The 16,375-nt window shown below is 58.7% G+C and overlaps 4 protein-coding genes across 7 annotated transcripts in view; 3 read left to right on the top strand and 1 right to left on the bottom strand.

Moving 5' to 3' along the window:
- XPO7 (exportin 7) overlaps positions 1-1,518 on the top strand; it is a 42,090-nt gene extending 40,572 nt beyond the window's left edge. For both annotated transcript variants that reach the window (XM_062015867.1, XM_062015868.1), the window contains exon 28: positions 9-1,518. In XM_062015867.1, coding sequence (XP_061871851.1) covers positions 9-102 — 94 coding nt within the window. In that variant the 3' untranslated portion in view covers positions 103-1,518. The remainder of the gene's footprint in view (positions 1-8) is intronic.
- A 232-nt stretch (positions 1,519-1,750) lies between these two features.
- PBDC1 (polysaccharide biosynthesis domain containing 1) lies at positions 1,751-3,235 on the bottom strand. Its single transcript, XM_062015871.1, has 6 exons — positions 3,186-3,235; positions 3,014-3,079; positions 2,539-2,598; positions 2,322-2,462; positions 2,131-2,242; positions 1,751-1,986 (listed from the first exon to the last, which is right to left on the bottom strand). The coding sequence occupies exons 1-6, from the start codon at positions 3,207-3,209 to the stop codon at positions 1,871-1,873; spliced, it is 519 nt and encodes a 172-aa protein (XP_061871855.1). The 5' UTR covers positions 3,210-3,235; the 3' UTR covers positions 1,751-1,870.
- A 619-nt stretch (positions 3,236-3,854) lies between these two features.
- Positions 3,855-6,618, top strand: NPM2 (nucleophosmin/nucleoplasmin 2). Of its 3 annotated transcripts, none has more exons than XM_062015853.1 (10): positions 3,855-4,325; positions 4,791-4,948; positions 5,035-5,120; positions 5,222-5,341; positions 5,418-5,511; positions 5,583-5,689; positions 5,927-5,955; positions 6,061-6,100; positions 6,355-6,425; positions 6,555-6,618. In XM_062015853.1, the coding sequence occupies exons 1-9, from the start codon at positions 3,991-3,993 to the stop codon at positions 6,397-6,399; spliced, it is 1,014 nt and encodes a 337-aa protein (XP_061871837.1). In that variant the 5' UTR covers positions 3,855-3,990; the 3' UTR covers positions 6,400-6,425; positions 6,555-6,618. The 3 variants fall into 3 exon arrangements, with proteins under 3 accessions (XP_061871837.1, XP_061871839.1, XP_061871838.1); XM_062015855.1 differs by having other exon boundaries at positions 5,930-5,955; positions 6,064-6,100; XM_062015854.1 differs by having other exon boundaries at positions 3,856-4,325; positions 6,064-6,100.
- A 1,130-nt stretch (positions 6,619-7,748) lies between these two features.
- FGF17 (fibroblast growth factor 17) lies at positions 7,749-12,935 on the top strand (the record flags this gene model as incomplete). The annotated part of the gene is made up of 5 exons (XM_010207522.2): positions 7,749-7,771; positions 9,178-9,214; positions 10,921-11,098; positions 12,126-12,232; positions 12,648-12,935. Coding segments are annotated over 5 exons (633 nt in total), but the record flags the coding sequence as incomplete, so codon positions are not given.
- Positions 12,936-16,375: the final 3,440 nt, after the last annotated feature.

Raw genomic sequence — 16,375 nt, forward strand, 5'->3', positions numbered from 1 at the left:
TGCCGTAGGTTTACACAGAACCTGTCGGCGTTCAGGCGGGAGGTGAACGACTCCATGAAGAACTCCACCTACGGCGTGAACAGCAACGACATGATGAGCTGACGTCTCCCGACGCCGCCTGTACAGAGCAGCATCTCTTTGGCCTGGCCCAGAGGGGTTACCGTTTCCGATGGAAAGAAAAGAGGGGCGTTTCTAATCCCTGCTCTTCCCCAGGGCTGGACTGCGGCGCTCGCTTTGGGCCGTGCTCCACATCCCAAGGGAGGAGGGAACAGGAGGGGTTGTTGAGCTCACTGGGGCAGGGTGTTTCTGTTTCCGTGGGAGGGGGTGGAAGGGCATGAGCCGGGATCCAGCGTCTCCCTACCCGAATGTCTGCGTGGAACGCCAGCGCTCTGCTGCAGCCTGCCTTGTATAAACATGTACATTTTTTCATAACATTTTGAACAAGGTTTATATTGACTCAGTTTAAAAAAAAAAAGGAAAAAAAAAAAAGAAAAAAAAAAAGGAAACAAACAAAAAAAAACCAATAATAGTGTGATTGAAATTTTTACAGAGTCCTGGTGCACCCGTGCTGGCGAGAGGGTCGTGTGTGCGAGCGAAGGAAGCGTGTCCCGCGGGCCTGAAGCTTTACTGGGCAAGGGGTGGGTGTGTGAAAGTGCAGAGATCTATTTAGTGACAGGTGTAGAGAGAAGCAAAACAAAAAACCAACAAAACCCATCAAAAGAAAACCCCAACAACACAAAAAGGCATTGTAAAATTCCAAATGTATATTTTTTCTTATGAAGCCCCATGAAATCACAACCTCCCCTCCCCACCTTGCCCTTGTTATTAGGAACTCTAAGCCATGCCGCGTGATCTCTCATTCGTGCTTGCTTGTGGGTGTCTCTCCTGTCCCCCGTGTCGCAGTAGGCACCATCCTGTCAGCCAGCTCCCTCCCTCCCTCCCTCTCCCCCACAGGGCCAGGCACGCTCTCCCCACTCTGCCTTCTCCTTTTCTACTGTTCCCCCCTCAGCTGAGCAGGGGGAGGTGGGGGGATGCTGGGGCTGAGCTGGCTGTGCTCTGGGGCGCTGGTAGGGCTGCTCCAGCCAACCTGCCACCCGCAGGGTTCTTGGTAACGTCTGCCCAGCATGGAGTGCTGAACGCCCCTCAGAAATGAGTCCATTCTTTAATAAGTCACCATAGTAAATGTTTGGGTATAAAATCAACTTTCAGAGGGAAGCTGATGGGGGAGGGAACCTCTTTGCCTTGTACTTTTTCCACTATTGTTGCTGCTAGTCGTGTGCATCTTCTTGCTCAGCTCAACCCCCCGACACTGTCCTTAGGGCTTCGGTTTCTCTTCCCAGACACCACCCACTCTTTATTTTCTCTTTTTTTTGTTGTGTTCTTTTTGTTTTCTTTCCTCTGGCGATTGTGTGTTGGGTCCTTTTCGCGTGAGCAGATTGCTGGTTGACTTGTAAGGGTGTTTGCTGCATACAGTGTAAGCATTGTGACTGCAAATAAAACTTCAATGGTTTCTACTGAGCTGTGTCTGCCTGGGCCTTGCCTGCATGCCCTGACCCCTCACCGGGGGCAGGGGAAGCTGAAATGGGTGCAGTGAAGCCTTTTTGGTTGGTGGGGGTAGATCATACTCTAGCCCCAGGGCCTGGAGTGGTGCAAGCAAAGGTGTAGCCAAAACGCAAGGGGGTTCAGCAGTACATGGTAGCAGCTGGTCTGGGGAATGAGCCTGGCAGCATCCCACAGCACAAGGAAAGCGTGGGGTTTTTACAAAACACATTTATTGTACAGTCTGCAAAGGCAAGGTGGAAGAGCAGGGACAGCCACGGGAGCCTCCCCTGCCCCTCCTCGACGCGGCACCATGTGTGTTGCCCTGTTCTCAGGCCAAGGCCCCGTGCGAGGCAGCAGCCGGCTCCCGGGCCCTGCTGTAGATGGCGCAGTTACAGCCCTCTCTGTTCCGAGCAATCTCAATGGCGAAAAACTGGATTCTGGTGGCTAAAAAAGGGGAGAGGAAAAGCCTTAGAAGAGCAGGTCCATGGGTTCAGCTTCCCAGTAGCCTCGTACATCCCTTTCAGTAGCAAGGATGTGCTGGCTGCAGCCTGCACCGCAGCGAGCCGAGCTGAGCCAGCCGTGGCTCACCGAAGATGGTGTTCTCCTCAGTGTAGCCCTTGTGGCAGTCCAGGCGGAGCAGGGTGCCATAGTTGAAATCCTCCACCACCCCCTCGAACTGCAGGCAGAACGGACGCCATTTCTGCAGAGAGAAGCATGAGCACCCCTGGGGCCTGGAGCAAGGGCAGCGGGGCATGACCCCCCTCCTGCTCCTCACACACCTCCTTGGCTGGCTCTGATTTTAGCTCTTCTGGGTCAAGCACATCGATTTTAAGGTCCCTAAAGGTTTTCCTGAACTCACTGTAGATCTGGTCGTCAACTTTGGTGAGATTCAGAAACTTGGGGTCAACGGAGGAGATGAGCTATACGGGAAGACTGAAGAATTAACCACAACTCCTCCTTCCACAAGCCCCCCGCCCCGACCGCCCCAGGACTTACATTGAAGTAGACCTGGGCATGCTGGTGTGCCTTCATGGCCCAGGCCAGCTCCACGCGGGGCTGCGGAGGCAGGACGGGGGTCAGGCAGGGCTGTGCACCCCCCGGGGGCAGAAGAGGGGTCAGGCAGGGCAGTGCACCCCCGGGGGTCTGCTCCCCTCGAGGATGCGTGGAGGTCACGGGAAGAGGGGGACAAGCATGGATGGCTAGCAGGTGATGGGAGCACGCGGCCAGGCAGGCACCGGCAAAGCCACAGGGGGGGTTCACGGGTGGTGCTGGGGACCTGCCAATGCCAAAGCTGCTCATCTGAGTGGGACCCCCTCCTCTGGGAGCTGGCAGCCCCTCGCTGTCGGGGACCTCCCTGCACTGGGACCCCTCTCCTGGGGCTGAGACCTTCGCCGCACTGGGACCAACCCTTCCCCGGAGCAGAGACCCACCCTCACGACCAGGACCCTTCCCCCCCCGCTTCCACACTCACATCGTTGCCGAAGGCCTCGGCCGGCAGCGACAGAGCGTGAGCGGCCGCGGCGGCCTCGCCGGGTCCCTGCGCGAGAAGAGGGACTTGAGGGGGAGCGGCCCTGCCGCAGCCCCCCCGCTCCTCCCGGCCCCACCAGCCCTCCCGGCCCCGCCGCCGCCCGCCTCGTTCCCACCAGTCCCGCTGCCGCCATCGCCATCGCCGCCGGAAGCGGCGCCGCGGCCCCGCCCATGCGCGCCTGCGCCCGGGAGAGGCGGCGGGACACGGACACGGGGGACACGGACACGGGGGACACGGGGACACGGCGGGACGCGGATACGGGGGACACGGGGGACACGGACACGGGGGACACGGGGACACGGCGAGACGCGGACACGGGGGACACGGACACGGGGGACACGGACACGGGGGACACGGGGGACACGGGGGACACGGACACGGCGGGACACGGACACGGGGGACACGGACACGGACGGACACGGGGGACACGGACACGGGGGGACACGGGGGACACGGACACGGCGGGACACGGACACGGGGGGACACGGACACGGGGGACACGGACACGGGGGACACGGGGGACACGGACACGGCGGGACACGGACACGGGGGACACGGACACGGGGGGACACGGACACGGGGGACACGGACACGGGGGGACACGGCGGGACACGGACACGGGGGACACGGACACGGGGGACACGGGGACACGGACACGGGGGGACACGGAAACGGGGGACACGGACACGGGGGGACACATCGGAACACAGAGGGACACGAACACGAGGAGACATGACACAGCAGGACACGGACACAGCAGGATGGGGTGGGACACGGGGGGACACAAGGGACACAGCGGGACACGTGGGACACGGACACGGGGGGATACGGGGGATACAGACACAGTGGGATGGGCCAGGACACGAGGGGACGTGGCGTGAACAACGGGGGCAAAGCGGCCCGTGGTGCACCCAAGGGCCATGTGGCTGAGGTGGCTGGGCAAGGTGGCCCAGGGCAAGGCCAGGTGGCACAGAACAGGGCAAGGTGACCCGTGGGAGGGCTGGTGGGACACAGTGATCTGTGACAGGAGTGTCTGTGCAGCCTGGCACATGGCTGGGCATGTGGCGCACCGAGGCGGCCCACAAAAGGTCAGAGTGGCCTGTGGCACTGCAAGACAGCACACGGCAGGGCATGATGACCTGGTGAATGCCAGGCTGGCCCATTGGCAGGGCATGGTGACCTGGAGCACTGCAGCACCGCATAGAGCAGGACACGGTGACCTGGAGCACGCCAAGGTGGCTCCCAGAAAGGCCAGGTGGATCATGGCACTTCAGGGTGGCACAGAGCAGGGCACAGTGACAGCTGGCTGGGTCCTTGCCCTTGCTGAGCTCCCCCATGCTGGGCTCACTGGGCTTACAATGCTTCTGCAGCTTTTGGAGTGGGGGGTGCTGGGGGAACCAGGAGGCTCAGCAGGGACAACCCCCTCCCAGACTGGGATCGGGAAGGGGGGTGTCTGTTCATTAGTCACCTTGCCAGGCAGGCTCCAGGCCATAGCTCACACACACCTGAGGGGACTAACAGCCCCTTAATAGCTGTTGCTATTTAAGGCAGAAAGGGCCAGGGTGCTAATTGGGTGGGTGAGTGCTCCTCTGCCTTTATAAGTGCCTGGAGTGAAGGGGTGTTGGTGTGTTTGGAGGCTGGCTTTGGGGTGATAGTTGCATTGAGTGGCTGGGGTGAGTTTTTTCTAGTGAAGTTAGTAACTGTCTATATTGTTTTTTAGTGAGAACAAGGGGGGATGCCATGGCTGGAGTCAGGGGAGGTCTCTGCAGAGCAGTGCTGTGTGCTTTTCCCTCAGGCCCAGGGATCCCAGAGACATGTCTCTTACAGACAGCACTGACATTGGCAGCAAATCTGAGAAGCCTGTGTCCTTGATCTGGGGTAAGCACCCTGAGGAGCTCTGCTGGGCTTCTTCCCCTGCCTCCCTACCGCAGAGCATCCCCAATCTAACACCTGCTTGTCTGCAGGGTGTGAGCTGACCTGTAAGCAGGATTCCTACACCTTCCAGGCACTGGAGGAATGGCAGTGCGAGCAGCAGCTGGCCCTGCGGACGGTAGGTGATCCCTGAGCCCCCAGAGCCCAGCAGGTCCCAAGTGAGGAGTGCCTGGATGCCATGGGGAACTGGGGGAGGATGCTTTTCTTATTCTCCTAAAGATCTGCCTGGGGGAGGCAGCTCAGGATGAGTTCCACGTGGTGGAGATCGTGCCAGCTGAGGAGGGGGATGGCCATGCCCCAGTGCCTTTGGCCACACTGAAACCCTCTGTGCTGCCCATGGTGAGTGTCCCAGTGAGGGGTCTGTCTGGGGGAGAGGGCTACTGCAAGGGAGTGCTGCTACCCTCCTCTCTTCTAGGCCACCTTGGTGGGAGTGGAGCTGACTCCTCCAGTCACCTTCCGCCTGAAGGTGGGCTCTGGCCCTGTCTATATCAGCGGGCAGCATGTCTCCAGTGAGTAGTGGGGTACCCAACACCCTGCAGCTCCTTCCTGAGAGCCAGGGCTCAGCCCATCTCTTCCACAGTGATGCCCAACCTGTCCTGGGAGGAGGAAGAGGAGGATGTTGAGGAAGAGGAGCCAGTAGAGGAGTCCCCCAAGGGCCAAGTTGCCAAGAAGGGCTGTGCTGCCAAGGTAGTCTCCTCGGCTGGGAGTGTGGTGCGTGGAGGGGGCCATGTGCCATGGCAGTGGGGCTGGGGATGCAGCCACCTTCACCAGGAGCTTCCCCATGCCCTGAGCCCAGGGACGGGCTGCTTACTGCTCCAAGAGCCCCTTTGTAATGGGAGGAAGAGTCACAGGCTCCATAGCAAGTCCCTGACCTGCCTGCATGTGCTTACTCATCCCCTTTTCATATTCCTCTCTCTCCCCTAGAAGAGAAGGCTGGAGAAGGAGGATGAACTGTGAGTATGATGGAGGAAAAAGTATGCACCAGCCCTGCCATGGAGCAGGGGATCCTGCACACTGCTAGGACCTCACACCCCTAATTCCAGCCCTTCTCTCTCAAGCAGGAACAAGGTTTCACCTGAGGAACCCCTTTCCAGCAAGGTAGGAGCTGGCTGGATTGTCTCTCTGCTTCTCCTGACTGCCCTGTTGCAGTCAGGTATATGGGCTAACATTTGTTACTTGGGAGTGGAAGCTCTCGGGGAGCGAAAGGGGCTGATGTGAGATGCTAATTCACTGCTGAACTCCAAATTGTGGAGAAATTCAGGGTCAGGCTATCCTGGCTGTCTGTGCCTGGGCTGGGGGCTCTCCAAGATCCCAGGCCTCCCCCATCCTCAGCCACAACCCTGTCCCTGCAGGGACGAGGAGCTGCTAGGAGCAGGAAGGCAGTAGCAAAGAAGTAGAAGGAGTAGCAGCAGAGCCTGTCGAGGTACGGGCAGTGGGATGAGGTGTCTGGGGGTGAGGGGCTGGGAGGTGTCTCCTATGTGCTCCCATCCCATGGCTGAGTGAGACTGAGCAGGGCTGCCCATGTTTGAGACCCTTTCTCCTTCCCTTCCAGGTGCAGCAGGACCCGGAAAGCTGCTGTTTTGGTGTTTTCCTTCCCCAATAAAGGATATTTTGCACTCCTGGCTCTCTACTGTGGCTAGGGGGGTTGTTGGAGAGTGTTTCGGGCAGTGCCTGGCTCCTGCTTCTCAGGGCTATGAGGAGCCCTGTGCCTGCTGCCCTGTCTCTAGCGTGCTGCCTGCTTTGGCAGCATCCTTCCCCTTGGCCTGAAGGGGTGATAGCAGCCCCCCTCCTCGCCATCCTGTGCAGGGTAACAAGTGTTGCTTGTGAATAGGAGACAAAGGGGGATTACTGAGCAGCAGGGAGATGATTATAACCCATTGACCTGGCCTTGGTCTAGAGGCAGCAGGTATTTGTGGAGGGTTCGGTGCCCCTCAAGAGTGCAGGGGGACTGCTGTGTCTGAGATTGGCTCTGAGAGGGAAGCTGAGCCTGCCACAAAAGCGGGCTTTAGTCTGCTCCAGGTGTGGGGCAGGAGTGCTGAGACTGTGGTGGGGGATACCAGGGCTGGGGGGAGGCCTGAGGCCAAGTCAGTTCTCCCTCTGCAGGGAGTGGGGTCCCCCATTGGAGGTGCTAGGAGGAGGCTGTGGGAGCAGCCATGCAGAGAAGGAAGGGGGCAGAGGGTCCCCTTGAAAGGCACAGTCCCCACACAAGGCACAGTTCTTGGCTCCCAGGGCCACACACAGAAGGCTTTGATAGGCAGCCCTATCCTTTCAGCCTTTCCTCTCTCTGCAGGAGCTGCTTGGACAAGCCAGGCCCCCCACCAGTGTGCTGACAGCTCCCTGGGACCCTCTGCCCCAAACTGGGAGGGGAGGCACAGGGGACAGGCCAGGAGTGATGATGGCTCCAGGCCCATCAATCATCCCCTGCAGCTGCCCTGCCCTGTGCCCCAGAGGGATGCTGAGCCTGGGGAGGGGGGGGAGGGACGGTTGCACATCCTCATGGACATTGAGGTGGAAGGGGACCCCTGAGCTGGGGGATGCTGAGCTTGTGGTTATGAGGGGGCTGCAAAGTGTGTTTTGGGATGAATTCCTGTCCCAGGATGGTGGAAGGCAGCAGGAGAGGTCTAAGTTGGGTCGTTAGCAGTAAGTCAGGTCCTCCCACCCTACTGCAGATGGGGATGAGGATACCCTGCTGATCTCCATCATCCCTTTTCTTGGAGACTGGATACCCCCCTCTTAAACTGATGGGGAAACTGAGGCACAAGCATGGAGGCAAGTGGTTTCTCTACTAAACCCCTCATCCCCTGTCCTGCCACCTCTGGGACAACTCCTGGTGCTGTTTTACACCCCCCCCAGGCATTACCCCAGCTCCCTGCTAGGGTACTTATAAGGCACTTAGCACCTCCCTGTCTGAGCAAATGGAGTGCGGAGGATTTCAAGGGGGAGGTGAGACTTGATGGGGCTGGGGAAAGAGAGGAGCTGGTGCTGGGTATGTGTTGGAGCTGCAAGAGGGTCCCCCAGCACTAAACCAGTGACATAAAAAACACTGCTGCTCTGCATGATGCACAGACCAAGGCCAGACGTGGCATCTTGGTGAAAGGACTGACAAAAACACATCCCTCCCTGAGGCCTGGCAGGGTCTGCTCTGCAATGGAAGCTTCATCCACCCCCTAGTACCACCCCCATGGCCCACAGCATCACCCCATATTCCCATACCCTGGCATCTTCCCTTCTATAGGGTGAGGCAGTGGGCTTTGATAGGGATTTTCGCGTGCCCTGCCTCCCCCATCCCCTCCTGCCCCAGCCAGGTCTGATCCTCCTTCCCTGCCGTTGCAGATTCTGATTTAGGATCCTGCCTCCTGGGAGAGGTCCGGCCCCTCTTTGCAAGGACTCTCCCCACCTTTAAAGGCTGCTGCTGATTCATCCGTCGCCCACCCGGCTCCCGCTGCCAGACTGGGACTGGGAGTGGACTGTGGCTCGATGGGGCAGGGGGCTGAGGGTGCTGCCCTCTGTGGTGGCAGCTCTCCCCTGCCTGCAGCCACCTCGCCCGCTAGACCAAGGGAGATGCAAACCAGGGACTAACCCAAGGACAGGAGGCTGATGGGGTGGGGAGGTGGAGGACAGGATGGATCTGGATGCCCCCAGGGCGTAGGACGCGCAGCCCCCAGGGCTGGAGGAGAGGACCTGACCCCGTCTGCCTCCCCCATGCTTCGTCGTCGCTGCTGCTCTGGAGTCGTTGGCATTGCACGTGGGCTCACGGGTGCAGCGGCCGCCAGGGCTTCACCCAGTTCTTCCCTCGCCCACCCTGAGGAGCGTGGGGATCACCCGAGGAAGGAGGGGACAAGCTGCTCCTTGGCTTTCCCTGCCCCGGCGGAGATGTGCCGGCGGTGAGGGAGGGCAGATTTCCAGAGAGCCTGTGGCCGTGCCTTCGTTTCATGCCGGTGTCTGGGGGGCTTCGGCGAGCGCCATGCAGCCCATCAGCCTGCAGAATCTCTCCATGTAAGACCCGCACCGCTTGTTGCAATTCTTTGCAGCCCGGGTTTATCAGCAGTTTATTCTTAGTGCCGTTAGAGACAGCTATTCCTCGCGGGGGGGCTGGGGGGGGGGGGGGGGGGAAACAACTAACCCTGAACAAAACACCCTGTTTCTCTCCCTTTCTCTTTTGTCTCCTGCTGCAGATGTTTCCAGCTCCTCATGTTCTCCTGTCAGACCCAGGTACGTGGATACGTTTTACTAACCTCGCGGCACGTCAGGCTGGGCGAAGGCACCCACTGCACTCTGCCGAGATAACCCTTTGCTTTGGGGATGCCCTTGTTCCTCTGGCAGGGGCTTTTTCTGGTGGCCGAGGAGGGGGCCAGTATGTGCCCACCCCAAGTGGTACCCAGCTCCTGTCAGGGAAAAGATGCTCTGGGGTTGTGTCCTCACTAGAGCTCGTCAGCACCGGGGGCTGCAATGGGCCGGCGCTGGGACATCTGCAATGGGGAGGCACATCGTCCCCAGACCCCTCCGGTTTCCATCTGCCTGGGGCAAGGTCAGCGGGGAAGCCCCCCCCGGGGCAGCCGATACATTTTTTGCTCGGGGAGGGACGTGCCAAGACCGTCAGCCTTGAGCTCCCGGGGCCAGACTCTGCCCTCTCCCGTGCCGAGGAGGGCTGCTGAGGGGGTTAACGGGGCAGAGCAGCGTCTGGTCCCCGCAGCAGCGAGAGATGAGAGGTTCGACACCCTCCTCCTCTGTCTCACCGCCCCCTTCACCCTCTCAGGCTGCCCCATCCCTTTTTGTGTGCTTTAGAAAGGCAGTGGCTATTAAAATGCACTGTTCCATATCAGCACCCTCTGCTCCAGAGCCCAAACAAAACCCCCAGCAGCCTTTAATACTTCCTCGGGACTTTTCTTCTTTTTTTTTTTTTTCCCAATTTCCTTGAAAATGAGAGAGAAGGGATCTGCCTTTGAAGCGAGGCCGCTCTCCCCTAACAGCCACCTCCTCGGCCAGCCCCAAAGGCTTTAAAGTGAATCCTAGCAGGAAATGAGTCCCCGGGCACACACAAAGGTGATGGGGAGCCGGGAGGTGGGGGGGAGTGCTGGGGAAGACAGGCAGTGCCCCCCACCATCCTGCCTCTTCCCTCACCCCTGCAGGAGCGAGCTGGGCCAGGTGTCCTCACGCACAGCGAGGCAATGCCGCAGCCCGGGGGATGCGGGTAGTGGCTTTTGTGTGCCCAGTTAATGCTGTGCACCCCAACATGGGCAGCCAGGCCCCAGACTGGATCTCTCCCCTCCCATGTGGTGATTCATCCCATGGCTCTTTTTGGAGCTGGTTTTCAAAGGTGTCCCCTGGGCAGCTTGACCAGCTGCTCTTGCAGGCTCCCCACTTGCACTGGCATGTTTTAAACGGTGTGTTGAGAGGTGCTGGTTGGAGTCTGGTGTGAGGATGGAGTTGACCACCAGCCCTAATCCCCCTTCTCCCCGGTTCATCTACAGTAATTAGCGGCTTATCATAAAATAACCCCTTTTTGTGCTGCCGTGGGACTGCTTGTTGGAGTCCTCAGGGTCCTCAGCATCTGCCTGGGAGCAGAGGGTGCTGCCCGAGCAGGAGATGCTGCCAAGTGTCCATCTGGCCCCAGGACATGACTGGGAGCAGCAGCTGGACCCTACTCCTCACGGACCAGTCAGCTGTGCTCAGAGGGGAGCATTCCTTCTCACATCCTCCTCATGCATGGGATGTGGTGCAACGCCTCTGCCTCTCCCCGTCTGCTTCTGCTCTCAGATCCAGAGCAACCTCTTGGTGCCTTCATCACTGCTCAGAGCGGACAATGGCTGGGAGCTCCCGATCTGTGTCCTCGGGGCCAGCCTCAGCCCTCTCGCTCCAGCCCCTTGCCGTCGGCTGTCCAAAACAAATTGATTTTATTTTTCCCTTTGTAAACAAAGGGGGAGAATCAACCGTCTCCTAATTTTAACCAGTATGTGAGGGACCAGGGAGCCATGACTGACCAGCTGAGCCGGCGGCAGATCAGGGAGTACCAGCTCTACAGCCGGACCAGCGGCAAGCACGTCCAGGTGAACGGCAAAAGGATCACCGCCACAGCCGAGGACGGCAACAAATTCGGTAAGGGGCTGGCGGCTCCCTGGAGTCTGTCTGCAGCCTGGGACAGTCACGTTCCTGCAGGGCTGGAAATGGCTGGGAAAATGTCTCTTACCAGAGGAATTTTGCAGGAGGAATGAGGGGTGCAGGGAGGTTTTAGTTTTAATTGCTCCACCTGGCTGGTTTTGTACTCCCCAAAAAGCCCCCAAATAACTCCTAAACCCACCAGCCTTGACTGCAAAACTTTCAAAGTCAGGCATTTCTCTGATACTGGGTGACATTTGTAAGCCCTGTGTTTAGGGCTTTTGCTTTCTAATCTTTTACTGATGTGAGACAGACAGCTTTTCTTGGAAGAGAAGCACCTGGTCTTGGCTTCAGACTGTTAAATATCCACACATTGTGGGCAGAGCCCACCCAAGCCACGTCACCCTTCTGCGCAGGGTTTGCTGGGGAGCTCCAGCCCTGATGCCATGCTGATGGGCATCCCCAGCATCAAAAAGCCCTGGGAAAGGCTTTTCAAAGCCCGGTGACCTGCAAGGTTCATTTACCACCCTTCCAGGTCTCCCTGCCCACTGTTGGGAATGCAAAACCCACTAGGGTCATTGGTTTCAGTGTCGGGTCCCAACCTTTGCAGCCACGGAAGGGTTGTAGAGAAACAATAAGGACGAGGATAATTAACCTGCTAGGTGCTGGACTCCGTTTAGCCCTGGAGAACCCGTTCAGTAGCTGACAATGTGGATGTGCTGTGGGGGTGGGGGGAAGTGTAGAAGGGGCTGTTGCTCTCCCTGGTGCTTTCATCAAATGTCTGGTTTGACTCTGCTGAGTTTTAACAAAGGCCCTTCAGCATCATGCCTGGGGAGCACCCCCTGACAAGGGCTGCTCTGCCCTGGCTGTGGGGGCTCACCATTCTCCTGGCCCACCAGTGATGGGGAGGGAGGGATGCTGGGGATGAGATGAAAGCAGGGAGAAGGGGATGAGGGAGGTTGGGGAGGCCTGTAGTTCATGGGAGTGAGCCCCCATGAGACACTTTCCCCTCTCTCCTTCCTCACAGCCAAGCTCATTGTGGAGACAGACACTTTTGGGAGCCGTGTCCGCATCAAAGGGGCTGAGAGCAAGAAGTACATCTGTATGAGCAAGCAGGGCAAGCTCATTGGGAAAGTAAGTCCTGCCCACCACCAGCATTTTCCCTCTGGCTGTCCCTGGAGCTCAGCCTGGGCATCCTGTGGTGCAGCTGGAGCTGGGATGTTTGACCAGACTGGTCCTCATGTAACCAAGTCATAGGAGCTGTACTGGTGCAGTGGGGGGACTCTCCCTGCCCCCCAGGAGTTGCTAGTCCACTTTCCCCTCCATCAGCACCGAGCTGATCCTCCTGGCTTCTGCAAGGAGAGGCCCCTGGGGAGCTGGTCTCCATGCATTGGGGTCAGGGTCACAGCGATGGGGTGGACTTGGGGGTATCAGAGCTGGGCAAGGGAGTGGCATGAATAGGCTGGGAGAGACAGCACCCCATGGGTCCCATCTCCAAGTGGAGAGCCATCCACTACATGTGCTAAGTGCCCCTTTCCTCCTTCCACAGCCCAATGGCAAGAGCAAGGACTGCATCTTCACAGAGATCGTGCTGGAGAACAACTACACAGCTTTCCAAAACGCCCGCTATGAGGGCTGGTACATGGCCTTCACCCGCAAGGGCCGCCCCCGCAAAGCCTCCCGCAGCCGCCAGAACCAGCGGGAAGCCCACTTCATCAAGCGCCTGTACCGTGGGCAGCTGCCCTTCCCCAACAATGCCGAGCACCAGAAGCAGTTTGAGTTTGTGGGCTCGTCCTCTCCCACTCACCGCACCCGCGCCCCTCACCTGCAGACGTAACGCCGGCCAGACCCCCCGGACTCGTCATCTCCTTGACCTCTGAGCCCTGCTCTCCTCATCCTCGTGGCCTTCAGCCTCAACAGACTCTGCCCTTCTCCCAGCACCCTTCAACACTGTTTCTTCCCCACTTTGTTTTCTAAAGATACTCCTCTTTTTTTTTTTCCAAACCCCTCTTGGGCACTGCAAAAACGTTGTGAAGCGCAAACTTGGGCATAGTCACCGGTGTCAATAGCTCCACACTTTCATCCCTGGAGTACCCTGTGGTACCCACCTTCACCACCCAGTGCCTTTGCTCACTCACCTTATCAGCCCCTCAGAGACTTGTCCCCATGCCTCCAAGGGCAGGGATCCCATGCCATGTTCCCATCCCCCATGGACTCAGCTCTCAGTGCCAGGGATGGATGGGACCAGCCATAAGACTTCAGGATGTCCCCACTGGAGCAGGGTGGAGAGCTTGTCCCCAGCCCTGAGGTCAGCTGGACACTGTGCCCATCCCTGCAAGGGGAGGCAGTGCTGCGGGCACCAGGTGAAGGGAAGCATGGGATCTCTCTATGCAGCTGCAGAGGGGAGGTGGAGCATGCAGGTGGGCATGCAGATCCTAGGGCCAGCACTTGTGTCCTCACAGCTAGGGGCTCTCTGCATTATTTATTGGAGGGGAGGGACTGTTCCCTCTCCCATTGCTGGCAGCATGGAGACATGTGTGGGTGCCCACTGGGCTCTGCAGCCAAAGAGAAACCACCTTTAGGTTATTGTCATTTCTCAGTTGATTGTGTGTTGTCATGAGTTCTGCTGTTTCTTTTACAAGTCAGTTTTAAGCCTAAACAGTTAGACTTTGGAGTTTATTTGTGTAAGGAGGAAACCCCAAGGCAAATAAAAGTGAGTGTTTGGACTGATGGACCCTGGGGAAGTTTTCCATCCCATGCAGAGGCTTTGCTGCAGGTTTTGTGCTTGGTGGGAGGGGGAGCACCCAGCTTCCCCTTGCCACAGGGTGTCCTCACCCACCTCAGGTGCAAGGACCCACTACTCGGGGGGAGATGCTGCTGCATGGCAGGAAGAGGAAGGTGGCAGCAGTAAAAGACCCCCCCATGTCCCCATCCTTGTCTGTGCCCCCCCCCCCCCCCCCCCCCCCGATCTGTGCCCTGGGGTTGTCTGCTACATGCTGGTGAACAGAGCTTCATCCTTGCTGTGGTACCCAGCATACTACCCACTACTCCCCTTGCCCAGGAGCCACTGGCTTCCTCATCCCATGATGGCCACCAGTCAGGCTGTCCCCCTATCTCTGAGCTTGGTGCCCCAGCCCGTGCCGTCCCACCTTCCCTGTAATTGCTTTCCCCTCTGACAATGCCCTGGGAGGTGGCAGCCAGACGGCGGGGAGGATGTAATCCCTCCAGCAACCCCCCAAAGCCTCACCAGCACAATGCAGGGGGAGAGCATGGCTGGGGGGTGGCAGTGGGAAGAAAATTATAACAGTTTGGGTTAAATGAAGCTTTAAAGCAGAAGAGAAATGCAACACCCAGCAATTACAGCCGAACAATGCGCCTGGTGCTGCCTGCCCAGGTGTGGCAGGCGGGAATTAGCTAAGCGGATGGGGTAATTTTTTCCCCCCCTCCCATTTCCTTCGTCCCTCCAGCCCCAGGTCCTTGTTTCCACAGGAATTTGAGACATTCTTGAAAGAAGAAGGCTTTGAGAAAGGGGCCGACTGGGTCTGGACCCTCCCTGCCCCCGCCGCCCCCTCCTCAATTTAGCCAAAGCTTCAAAGGTAGAGAAGTTCCCTTTGTGTAATCTCAGCTTTAATTTTTCCCTGTCCCTTTTTTCACACCCCCCCCCCCCCCCCTTCTTCCCAAGCCCTTCCTCTCTTTTCTTTCAGGGGTTTCCCTTTCCTCCCCTCTCTTTCTTCTCGACCTCCCAGGATAGAAAGAGCTCAGAAGGGTGAGTCTTTTTTAATTATGGCCAAGTAAGGAAAAAAAGCCTAAACCTTCACACTGCTTCTTTCTTGTTTTTTGAGGTGAGACTTGGGGTGGGCGGCAGAGGTGGGGACAGGAATGTCCTCTGTGCAGAAAGTGCACTGGAGGGTGTCTTGCCCTGCTGCAGCATGCCCAGCCTTTCCCAAAGCTTTGCTTTCTCACAGGCTCAGGGGGCCAGGGGGGAAGGGGGAGAGTGGGCAGGAGGCTCTGCATCCAGCGAGGGCAGCACCCCAGAGACTTGACCACCCCAAGAAACCACCTCACTGTGAAGGCGATGGGTGCCATCCCCACTCAACCTCACGGCTACCTGACAGCCCCATGGTCATTCTACCCCACAGCTACTGACAGAGGGCTACTCTGTCCTCTTCCAACTCAGAAACCCTTGGTGGGGCAGAGGGGGCAATTTTGGGTTGGGCAACTGCCTTGCAGAGAGGCACAGGAACTGTATCCCGCCAAGGTTGCAGGAAGGGTCCTTGCCCCCATTCTGCAGGGTGGTGAGGCTGAAAGATGTTCCTGCACACCCTCCATCATTTGGTGAGGCCAAAAGAATCTCCTGCACACCCTCCATCGGCCAGCAAGACCAAAGGATGCTCCTGCACATCCTCCATTGCTCGTGAGGCCGAAGGAGGCTCCTGCACATTTTCATCGCTCGGCTGCAGCCAGTTGCGGCGGGAGGCGGTCGCTGTAGCAACGTGCTGTGCGGCGCAGGGGAGGGGATGCTCGGCGCAGGCATGGCTCCCGGCGGACAGACAGACCTGCCTGCAGCGGGCCATGGCCTCCCTTGAAGGTAGGGCCCTGCTACCCTCTGCGCCCACCACCCAGCACCCCCTGGCAGGGGACCGTGAGCTTCCTGGCTTTGAAAGGGGACGGTCGGGTTGAGGGGGGACTCTGAGGACACACAGGAGGCTTCTGCGAGCATGTCCGGGCTTGGCTTTGGTGCGTGCATGTGAGCGTTTGAGCCGGTGCGTGGTGCCCAGCTGGAGCAGAATACGTGCGTTTCCAAACCCCTCCCTCTCTCCGGGCACCCCCGGGTGCTGTGCTTCCGACGCAGGGGGCTGAGCCCACAGCAGGGGCTGCAGCCGGTTCAGGCACCTGTGCAGCCCCAGGCGGAAGGTGGCAGCCACCAAGAAGCCGCTGCAGTCGTCTTCATGCTTGAGAAACTGGGTTAGTGTGGGGAAGGCAGCCGCAGCCTCGATTATTCATGGGCACAGACCCAGGGGGGTGGTTGCCGGGGCTGGGGACAGCAAAGTCCCTTCGGCATGGAGGCATGGCAGTATCCTGGAGCTGAGGCTGTGATGCTTTTGCTCCAATGAGCCAAACTGGCCCTGGCACTAAGGGGCATGGGCATGAGCGCAGCACTGGGGAGAGAACCCAGAAATGGAGCTGCTGTCGCCAGGCAGCAATCTCCCACACAGAGCCGGGAATAGACGCCAGCTCCCTGTGCTGCAGCACCAACGCAGCCTCGTCGCCTCTGAG

Source organism: Colius striatus, chromosome 27 (genome assembly GCF_028858725.1).
Source record: "Colius striatus isolate bColStr4 chromosome 27, bColStr4.1.hap1, whole genome shotgun sequence".
Taxonomy (NCBI): Eukaryota; Metazoa; Chordata; class Aves; order Coliiformes; family Coliidae; genus Colius; species Colius striatus.

Coding starts and splice junctions, on each gene's coding strand:
- PBDC1 (XM_062015871.1), bottom strand. CDS start 3,209: ATGGCGATGGCGGCAGCGGGACTG. Junction 2,463..2,538: donor ATGCCCAGGTCTACTTCAAT/GTAAGTCCTGGG, acceptor CTTCCCGTATAG/CTCATCTCCTCCGTTGACCC. Junction 2,243..2,321: donor AATCAGAGCCAGCCAAGGAG/GTGTGTGAGGAG, acceptor TTCTCTCTGCAG/AAATGGCGTCCGTTCTGCCT.
- NPM2 (XM_062015853.1), top strand. CDS start 3,991: ATGTGGCTGAGGTGGCTGGGCAAGGTGGCCCAGGGCAAGGCCAGGTGG. Junction 5,342..5,417: donor AACCCTCTGTGCTGCCCATG/GTGAGTGTCCCA, acceptor CCTCTCTTCTAG/GCCACCTTGGTGGGAGTGGA. Junction 5,690..5,926: donor AGAAGGGCTGTGCTGCCAAG/GTAGTCTCCTCG, acceptor TCTCTCCCCTAG/AAGAGAAGGCTGGAGAAGGA.